General features: G+C 35.1%; 1 protein-coding gene across 1 annotated transcript; it reads right to left on the minus strand.

Annotated features, from left to right (window-relative positions):
• Positions 1-637: 637 nt before the first annotated feature.
• Positions 638-3,011, minus strand: LOC114189100 (ENTH/ANTH/VHS superfamily protein). The gene has a single exon (XM_028077809.2). The coding sequence runs from the start codon at positions 2,910-2,912 to the stop codon at positions 714-716; it is 2,199 nt and encodes a 732-aa protein (XP_027933610.1). The 5' UTR covers positions 2,913-3,011; the 3' UTR covers positions 638-713.
• Positions 3,012-11,540: the final 8,529 nt, after the last annotated feature.

The raw sequence follows: 11,540 nt of genomic DNA on the forward strand, positions 1-11,540 counted from the left end.
TTATACTGTTTGTATAGACCTTTACCTGAATGGGATTATGCCAGGTAGGTTGAGCCCAGTCTAGCTTGGGCATATTTTGGGTATAGTAATTCTGATGTTCACCTCTTCTTCATCCCAATATTATTAATCCTTTGATTATCTTAAATGCTAATCTTAGTGCCATGCTGAGATGATTTCCTCTTAATCTATCCCATATGTTTGAGTAAAGCCTTGACTAGCCTGACCTTTTCCTCCTTTCTCCCACAAAGCTTCCCTTCACAACCAGTCCCATATCCAATTAGTAGAATTCGAGATGGGGAGAGTCAAAATGAGACAAATGCGCATTTCCTATCTGAATCGAGAGGTATCAGATCGAAGTCACATAAGTTGATTGCAAAATAAGAATTACTTGAGTATGGATAGCATAAACGTGTCCTGTTGTTAAGTCAAAACCTATTTGAGTCTTTACTCATTCATCAATGAACTTGTTCTTAAAATAATGGTTCAAGTTTATCAAATAGTTTATCAGTATAATTATATTGAACTAGTTTTTTTTTTTGTTCATAAATTAATTCGTTTTGAAGGGTTTCTTAACACGCCCCTTTGTATAGAAATTCTAGATTTGATTGTGAAAATAAATTGCAGAAATTAGAGAAAGGAATGAAAAAGAACTAGATAAAAAGAGCGAGTCAGTGACTTATATATATTTACAAAATTTCAATGCTCAATTATTTTTATTTGAAAACTGAACTCGAATGCTTTGATATGATACTCTGTTGTTGCTCCAACCAAAGTTGTTGTTGCCGCAATAAAGTATCCTCTTGCATTGATACATTTAAAGTTTGTTCATTGGTATTTTCACCAGGCCATGTTCCAAAAAGATCATTGTCTACTGATGTTGCCAATGTTGTCCCATTGTAATCCTTTGCACTAAATGTTGGTGGCATTGTTGAAGCATAAAAGTTCTGCTCTTCGAAGTGTAAGGGAATAAAACATAGGCTAGGATTCTGAAGAGTAGGAAGAATTGGTGTTTCCATTATGGCATCAATATTTGACCTGTGCACTTGAAATGTTGGAAATGAATCGTTCATAAAAGAGCATCGAGTCTGGAAACTTGGTGTTGTTAAAATTGATGGCACTGCTATGTTGGTCTCTAAAGAAGTTGGATCCTTTGTTGTCTCATTTGGATACATGTCACCAAAAAATAGATCGGGATTTGCTACTGAACTGGAACTTTGATCTGAGATGGTTGGTACAATAAGATCCTGAGCATAAAGGTTGGCTTGTGTTGTTGTTGCCTTAAATGTTGGTGCCACATCAATAAATTTATCACCAGTTGTTGCAAATGGAGCAACATTCACTGTGTCATCCAGGAATGGGTTGTAGTTGTGTTGAGGAACTAAGGGTTGATCAGACAAGGTGAGAAATGGAATCATCCCATTTGTGAATTTGGGTGATGTTTCAGCAGGTGCAGTTACTGTCTTTGCCAAAACTAACTCCCAACACTCTTTGGTGATATTATTTGAAACTGCTTGTGTATTGTGTTGCTCCCACTCATTTGTTTGATTTTGTTGCTCCCAACCATTCGTTTCATTTTGATGCAGTTCCCGCGGCAATTCATCAAAATTTTCAGCATCCAAACTCGACCTTGATGTTTGGTGAAATGGAAATGATGTGGCAGAAGCAAAACTATTTGCACTAACATAACCATCACATACCAATTCTTTCTCATCATTGTCTGATTGCTCCGAATTCATGTCTTCCTCAAGTGATCTCCGAGGACTAAGGGCAACATCGGTCGCAGTCATGAGATCTTCCAACGATGTACATTGTGACCCAAAATCGGATTCTGTTTCAAACAAACTTTCAAGTGTGTCGCATCTTTCAAGTGTTCTGCAGGATCTTTCACTACCCTCATCATGGGATGAACTTGAGCCTTTAAGATCCATGTGCGGAGGAGGAGAATGGAGGTGCTTTGAAATTTTACTTGTGGGGAGAAAAGCTTGGTCTCTGAAGAAGTCATGTAATGTTTCCATAAGTTCTTCAGAGACCTTTTGCACTCTCGGGTAGTCATAGGACCTTCCAATCCCAATGCTCACACAAAAAGAATAGAAAGCTGATAAGTCATCAAACTGCTTGCAGGATTTAACGCAAGCATTGAATGTTTCAGCACAAGCCCAAAATGGCAAATGGAAAAAGTTATCCAAGACAACACCAAGCCCATCAGAGATATCCCTGTAAAGATCAAAGCTTTCTTGTACAATAGCGTAGACAGAAATCTGAACCAAGCGGTTGGTCCTGGCTGACCCTGTAGGCTTTGTGCAAATGGCTCTATCCAATAACCTTTGCCAGTGAGAAATTCTGTCAAGCACCATTATGGGTTTCATGTCTTTGATACCTGGCTCATTGGAAGTCTTGATAACCTGGTTCATCTGGTGAAAGCGGTTGTGATGCTTGAATCGCCGTTGGAGCTTTCCAGTGAGGAAGCAATCCAAGCGTTCGTCCAGGTACAAAGCAAATAATCTAACGAATGCGGTGTAATCCCAAGGACTAGAATTGGAGTCATCCTTGAAACCTGAAAGGTTGAGAATTTTGGCACCCCTTTTCATTGCACGGAAGACTTCCCTAGGAAAATATGGATCACCATCTTGAAAGATTCTAAGGACAATGAGGAGACATTTGAGGGCAACAACCCAATTGCGGGTCTTTCCAATGCGTTTGCCTATACAATGAGCACATGCAGATGCACACAATTTGTTAGAGGAGACTATGTTCAAAATCTCATTCACGTAACGCTCTTCAATGGGGCTTTTATCATGAGTTGTGGCTTTCAGGATGATGACTTCAAGATTGGCTGCATTGGTAACCTTTGCTAGGCTAATGCTTGTCTGGTCCTTCACAGCTCCTATTGCCTTCCTGAGCCTGCTTGGCATGATGAATCAAATTGATTGAGAATGAGAATTTGATCTCTTTCTTTGCATCCGTCTCCTCTCACAATTCTAACATCACTACGCATTGGACGCTTCCTCATTAACTTTTTCCTAACAAAAATCATACGATTTCCATACAACATCTTTTGTCTCAGATATTCACGGAAAACTATGATCGAGAGTAAAGGTAGGAAAGGAAAAACCTAGACATGGCCACAATATAACTTTTTTTTTGTCTTTAAAATGAGTAATTTAACATCAACTAGTATGAGACCCGCGTATGCACGGTTTTTTTTTTTTTGCTATTGTTGTTATAAGTATTTTGTTTAAATATTATATAATTTGTTGGTTAAAAATTAAATTAAAGTATTGTTATTATTGATATAATTTATGTGGATTTGTAATATATCATTTAGATTTTGACTAATTATGACAATTTGTTTTATTATCTAATAATTCAAGACCATTGATTATGTTCATTATATATTAATATAATCTATAGTTACACATTACATGGTTTATAGTTATACTTAATTTATATTAAAATATTGAAATGACTAAATTTGAGAATAAATATGAAGGATGTGATTTTTGCGGTATGGTATAGTAATCAGGTGTCTTGTGAACTTTTGTTCCGTACATATTACATATATCGTTATTAAAATAAAATATTGATATATTGTGAACTTTTGTCTCGTACAAAAGAATTGTCCACATATGAATAATCAATTTAAAGAAAAATGAAAAAATGCAAACGTATTGTGAAATGCATTGAGTTATATATTTTATTGAAATTGTTCCTGCAGAGAACAAATAAGATGAGTTAGGCACAAGTGTCACCTTACCATGTAGTCCGCTATCTCCTCAGTTGGTCTCTCCCCGGTTGATACATGTCAGCTTGAACCCAGGAGGGGTTACCTGCAGAAGAGTCTGTGAAGCTCAAGTAAGTCAAAGCTCTCAAAAAGTCAAATCAGTGATTAATGAATGTGTACCTTTAATTACTGGGGTCCATGCGTACTTATAGAGCATTAATGATCTCTGGTTATCCCGTGGGTCGGGCCTTGACTTGGGCCCTAGCTTGGCTGTGAGTGGGCCTGGGCCCTAATCCAGGCCCTTAAGGCTTATTGAACGCGAGGGCTTCCATTTCACTAAGTCTTCAAGAGCGGTCTGATTTGTTTACTTCTTGACTTGTCAAATGTCGTCCTTGGCCGCACATTGTCCGTGTTGGCCACTTTGTTGTTACTTTAGCCTTTATTCAGTTAAGTTTGAGTCCATGGCGGCCCAAGTCATGTACTTGGGTTGTCTCTGGCATGTACGTGAGGGTTGTCATTTATATGGTTAAGTTGACCAGGTCCGGTACAAGTTAGGCTGACTCGGCCTAGGTTGAATACTTGGCTGCCTTGATGCATTGTTTACTTATTTGGTTAAGTTTGGTTAGGTGTGGTACACCAGTCCCCCAACCTTGTCCGATATGAGTTGTCGGTCAAGGGTAATATGTGTTGGTATGCTAGCGGAACCGGCTAGGTGTGATACATAAATGAAATGCATATGTACATATTGTTGTTAAAATAAAATATAGGAATATTGAGAACTTTGGTCTCGTGCAAAAGTAATGTCCACACATGAATAATCAACTTAAACAAAAATGCAAACATAATGTAAGATTGATGTTAACATTTTTAAACAAAAATAAATGCAGGTATTGTTATCAATGTAGACATTAAATTTATAACAACCAATTCTTGATGGGCACACAACTTTTTTTTTTAAATGTACATTGAGTTGTATATTATATTGAAATGAAATGCAAATGTACATATTGTTGTTAAAATAAAATATAGGAATATTGAGAACTTTGGTCTTGTGCAAAAGTAATGCCCACACATGAATAATCAACTTAAACAACAATGCAAACATAATGTAAGATTGATGTTAACATTTTTAAACAAAAATAAATGCAGTATTGTTATCAATGTAGACATTAAATTTATAATAACTAATTTTTGGGTACAAGCATTTTATTTTATTTTTGTTTAAAATGTATATTGAGTTATATATTATATTGAAATAAAATGCATATGTACATATTGTTGTTAAAATAAAATATAGGAATATTGAGAACTTTGGTCTCGTGCAAAAGTAATGTCAATACATGAATAATCAACATAAACAAAAATGCAAACATAATGTAAAATTGATGTTAACATTTAAACAAAAATAAATGCAGGTATTGTTATCAATGTAGACATTAAATTTATAATAACTAATTCTTGATAGGTACACACATTTTATTTTATTTTTGTTTAAAATACACATATTGTAATAATATATTAATTACTTGATTTATAAAATTATTTTATTTGGAATATGTTTATATTGAATATAAATTTTAATATAAATACTAAATAATATTTAGAAATAAATAACAAAAATAATTATTAATCAACCAAATTTGGAAATAGATGATGACACTGAAATTATAAGGTATTATCAAAATCCCTTACTCTATTTTGCACAAAATTTCTTTCTTCTATTTTGATAAACCCTAAATCCTCTTTCATTTCAACCTTAACATTCGTTTTAATGTGCGGTGTGTTAGTGCGAGTTTGAGCAAACCAGAACGCTGCATTTTATCCTGGTATGTGCCACGCCGAACTCATACTAGCTTAATCCTAGGATTTTGACTCCAACAAAGGTGTTGTTGTTGTTCCCCAATCCCCAAACGTTTCCAAGAACAATGTACGCATGTGTTTGCAGGTGTATATATTGTGAATTTCACTAGGTATATAGTTAGTTGGTTCTCTTTAATGTGATTGATTGTGAATTTAACTAAGCTGAATATTTTTTTGTGTTTTAAGGATAATCAGGCTGCTTGGGCATTAGGGAAGGTTGTTTGAGATTTTTTGCAAGGGAAAACCACAACCTCCCTTTGATCAGGTTTGAAGTTATGGTTTACACATGCTACAAGATATGAGAATAATTAAAATGTGCTTGAATCTTGTTTGGATTGGTGGGATGTAAGTATACAAACTAATTATATATTGTATGTATCACAATTCTTTTAAATTAATTTGCTTAACTGATACTGTTATTTGTCTAAAAAGAGCTATAACTATCTTACAATAATATTTATTCAATTCAACACATTTTTATGTTGTGGAGTGAAATTTTGTGTATTGCCATTGAACCAAGTTGTAGTTACTGAAAGTGTATTATTATTGACAGGTTGAAATTAACATTAAGTAGTACTTTACTGGGTCTGTACAACGTCGTCCTCAAAGAAATACTTGGCATAACTAAAGAGGTGGCTTTCTTCCCATATATTCAAAGAGTAGTTTCCAGTTCATTTTGTTAAGGTAATTGATGCTCTACCAATTCAAGAATACATGCATCCCTTGTCGGGCTTTCTGAATTTAGCTACAAATTTGCCACATGGGAGTGCAAAACATGATATTGGACCATATCTCTATATTTCTTATGGCTCTGCTGACAAAGAAATTGATTCAGTGACAACACTTTGTTGTGACCCATATGATGTGGTATGTGTCCTTCTTTATTATGTTACACTTCATTTCTTAAATAAATATATCTCTCTGTGTGTTATGTGAATATGTACAAAGTAAAATTATAATAAAATATGTAAAAATTAATTATAAAAATAATATATTTTATTAGTTATTAGAATTATACAATAAAGTATTTTTTATTTTTTTTATCACTAATTAGTTTTGTATAGATGATAAAAACTAAGAAATGTTTTTCCGAGACATGCGTGTCAATATTAAAAGAAGTAAAAAAATTATTAAAATAATAGTTAAGAAAAAATGTCATTATTAATTGTTATATTATATATATGATGCGATATTGTCCTGCACTTTGATAAGTTAGTTTATGAGTTTAAATTCTATTTTGTTAAAGTGATTTCCGGTATTATGAATTAAGCTTCTTTTGAAATTTTCTTTGGTGAAAAAAAGTGTATTTGTGCATATATCTTATCATGAGAACTTAAAGTTGATATGATCTTTTATAGCATCCTCGTGGACTTACTTTGTTACATCAGACTATGGAGTCCCCACATCACATCTCTCCTTTTTTTCTAATGGACTTTAATTGTACATTGTGTGAAAAAATCTTTTTGGGTTTGATCTTTTGAATTATCTTACATGTTACTTGTGCCTTTTATATATATCTCTTGGTTTTATGTGCGAATGATGGTTCTCTTATGTGCGATAATCCTTGTGCTAAAGCATGCACTAAATCAAAGATCTCTGGGTCATAGCTATTATATTCCGTAAGATTTAGCTAAAAACTCTCATGAAGAGGATTAGTTGATGCTTCTGTGTATTCACAAACCAAAATTTGCCTTGTTCTTTTCGGCCCGAGGTAGATATAAACTTGTTGAGAAGGCATTTTGCTCTTGGGTTCAAGCATACACAGCCTATCTTGGAGAGTTGAAAAGAATATTTATGATTAAGAAACTTCACTTGGGGCACGTAGCAAAAAGCTTTGCATTGAAACAACAACCATCTTTTGTTGCACAATCATTCCAAAAGCAAGCTATGAAGAGAAAGAGATTTGAGAAGAAAACTGGGGTGTCAAAAAAGAGAAAAGTTGCGAGTGTGGCAGAACGTAGACCATGAAAGTGGCTGATACAATACAAGTTTTGACAAAACAAGGTGACAGATGATGACTATAGATGGATCCAAAGGAGACAACAATCCTGATCATTGTGTCATAACAATAGGGTTTCCTAGATACTATGAAGGTCTACTGTTATGTTCAATTATGTTGCCTAAATTTCTAATGCTCACTTCAAGCCTGATGCTAGAATTTATACTATTAACTATTTTTTTATTTGATATTATGTATAAACTCTCTGTGGCTTGATATTGGTTGGCTACTTGGCCATTTTGGGTTAGATGCTTGATTTGATATCGACTGGTATGCTTTTTCAGTATAAGTGTTAATTTATAGTTCTTTGTTTACTATCTTTAATTTTATTTTTTATAAGTGTTTACTATCTTTGAAAGAAAATACTTGCCTAACTAATGCATTCATGTTTTTGAATCACATTTGGTTAGATTTTTGAATCACATTTGGTTAGATTTTTGAATCACATTCCCAAGCTATATGTTTTTGGCATATATAACAATAAAAAAAAGGAATGAATGAAAAATTAAATAAATTATAAAAAGAAATAATCGAACCAATACAGAGCGCTTATTTGAGAAACACTATCTATTGAAGTCTTTTTGAAGAATACATAGACAACATTTATGTCACTAAGCGGTCTAAAAGAACATTAATAGAGAACATTTTTTTGGAAAGTGTTGTCTTTGTGAAAATACATAGAAAGCGCTTGTTTTGCCAAACACTGTCTATAAGAAGTCATTAGATAACGTTTTTTTACAAGCGCTCTCTATTAATAGATATCGCTCCAATAGATAGCGCTTTTTTACAAGCACTCTCTATTAATAGATACCGCTCCAATAGATAGCGCTTAAAAAGCGTTATCTATTAGAAAAAAAAACGTTGTCTATTGACCATTTTGGCGTAGTAGCGCTCTATGATGTGATTACTGAAAAGACATAACTCTTTAGTAAACCCTAAACCTTAAACAATTAATAACTATTATTTGAGTGAAAAAAATGGATTTCTCTGAGTGGAAAAACAATTGCAGCTTGGTGGTCTCACATTCATAAACTAAATTTATCACATATTAAAACTAAATCAAAGAAGAGACATATGCTACACAGCTCAAAATTGGTAGTGGATTTGCATCGGAAAATGGAATTTATATATCAAAGTTGTGAAATAACAAATTATGATGTGAATTCTGAATACAATCGTACAAACCAAGCATATAACGCTAAATCTTTGGACCAAAGTCTAGTCTAGAAGCCTAACAAGAGAGAAAGGTACGAGCAAGACAAGTAGTATAATTATTGGATGGATGGAACCCCACCAATTGGCGGTGACAACACCAAGCCTTTAACATTTTTAGAAATCATGTCACTCTTTGAACTTGATTCTACACTAGTTTCTAACTGATGTGACCCCAATAAGGCTTATAGCATTGGGCCAACGACTAGGCCCATTCCTTTTTAATTTCTTTAATTTTCTTTTATTTTTAATTAAATAAATTGATTCTAATTAGACTTGTTTTCCTAATTGTAGCTATTCTCCAAGCTGTCCAATTAATATTGGGCCTGCGGTCCAATTCTTCACCACACCCATGCTTCCCATCAATGTGCATCCTCATATGCAGGCCAAAATCACATTTGCATTTGCGACCCAATTGCAGTTGCGCGTTACTTGATTAATACGCACACCTCCAAGCTGCACAACTGATTCCAGCCAATTGCATCAACCTAATTGGGCCGAGCCCAATTCTGCCAAGTATTCGCGTGACCAAACTGAATGGGCAGCTCACTCTCTTCATCCCTGTTGCAGCACAGTCTCTCATCTAAGACTGATAGGTTTTCACGCATGCCCAACCCTAGATCAATGCCCCCTGGTGTGTTCCAGCCGCTAGTTCCTTCATCCTGCGCAGCGTGTTCCACTTTCCTTTGCTAGCTTTCCAAAGCACGCGTCTCACACCTTCGCCCCAAGTCTGTAACGCCGTCAATACCCGAACCTTAGTCTAGGGTTGTCTTTCTTCTTTCTCGCCATTAGGTTAATGATAAACGGCATCTTCTGTTTGCTTTTCATGGCTGCCCTTAATCTATAAAAAGTGCAGGCCGTTTGTGTGTAAAATAGCTTAGATGAATATATGAGAGTTGAATCTTTCCTCCATTTTTGTCAGCTCACCTCCTTCCTTAGTTGAGGATTTCTCCTCCCAAGGTTATCGTAACAATGAGGAATGCGTGAGTTCCCCACTGGAACTTCAAACTAATCGAGTCATCGATCTTCCGCTGCGTTTTCCACCGAACAATCGACGTTTGGAGGTCGTCTCTGTCGAACGGAGCACATTTCCGCCGATCAACGGTGTTGCCGACCTCATCAAGTGGTATTCAAAGCCACTCGAACTCGGACCGTGTTGAGATAAGTCTTTTTCTTATCTCTGGTTTCTTTTTTCTTCTTCGATGTTTGCCTTTCGTCTTGTTCTTGCTCCGCTTGCTTCTGGATTTACGTGTTGTTAATTTGTGCTATTGACATTTTTGTGCTGAAATTGATTCAATGTGCTTGTTCTAATTGTCTTGAATCAATACTGCTGATATTTTGTCCTAAGCTTCCTAATCTGCCGATTCAAATGCATGTCAATTAGGTTTTTCCATTTTTTTACCTAGCTTGAAATTGTACAATCTCGTGGTTTTGTCTTAGTTTTTGTTAATTCGTTTTGTGTTTTGTTTACTGATTCACATCTCTTTCAATTCCTTTTTGTGTTTAAATCATTAGTTTCTATTAGTGTATGTTTTGTTGAGTTTTGAGATTGCTAATAGATTAATAGCAATTCTGCAATGCATATTGCCATTGTTCCTGTTTCCATCGTGCAGAGTTTTGTTGCTCCGAGTTGTATTGCTTGCTGATTGTGCAATCTGTTTGCTGTTTAATTGCTTCTATGCTTTATTGATTGAGGTGTACATTTTTGGCCAGTGATTCTTGTCGACTGAACCACATCTGCATGATTCCATATCTGTGATTGATCTGTATTTGTTCAGATAAATCCAGTGGACATCAATTGGTTTAGTTGTTGCTTAGGCTGTTTCTGTTCTGGAAATTCAAGTGTTGGCCAAGGATTGTTGTGCCCAAAGCATTTCATGCACATTCCATCACAGTGTAATCTGATTCATATCTGAATTTCTGTGTGGAAATGCAAGCTTGGTCACGTGAAAGAATAAGTTGCATTAGTGTTTTTTTTATGCCTGGTCAGTTAATTGCATCTGATGAAGTTTGGATAACATTTTTGTATCTGCTCGTTGCTATATCACATATTTGACTTCTGTGATTAGCTTAGGGTCTGGTTTTTGATCGGCCATGATGTTATCCTTGGATTCAGTAATTTTGTATGTTGTCCAGTGATGTCTCTTGTTGATCAGTTCTGGACCATTACTTTATATTGTTTTGCTCGTCAATCTGGATTGATGTCTGCGTGCTTTAATTAGATTCATATTCCACTATTTGAATTCGTATACTGTTGATCCTTGTTGATATTGGCAACTACATTGTTTTTAATCATGTGTCTGCTTAATCACATTTTGTTATTCTGTGATTAGCCTAGACTGTGCATTTTGACATTTATCTGCTGCTTGTGTTGTGATGCCTTGCATTGTGTGAGATTCAACTGATGCTGAATTTGCTGAATACAATGCCTACTACTACTCTGGTTGCTTTTGGTTGCATCATAATATCAGTTCTCATTAATTGATATTTTGTTCTGCACTGGCCTTGTATCTTTTGTTGTCTTGTATGTGTATGTTTTTTTTTTTCTTTTAGTTGGATCCCTTTGATGGACGTCCTTGGAGTAGGAGAGGAAGGAAATCCATGGAGAATGATGAGGAGAAGATGAAGTGCAGCGGAATTTGGAGAATTAGAGAAAGGTTGCTCTCGGAAATGGAGAATTTGGTGAAGATGAAGAGTAGAAGTGGAGCTATGGTATGGAAGGTGGCTAGAGGAGATGAAGGAGAAGGT

The sequence above is a fragment of the Vigna unguiculata genome, chromosome 6, assembly GCF_037176805.1.
Source record: "Vigna unguiculata cultivar grain cowpea cultivar isolate G323 ecotype 2 chromosome 6, ASM3717680v1, whole genome shotgun sequence".
Taxonomy (NCBI): Eukaryota; Viridiplantae; Streptophyta; class Magnoliopsida; order Fabales; family Fabaceae; genus Vigna; species Vigna unguiculata.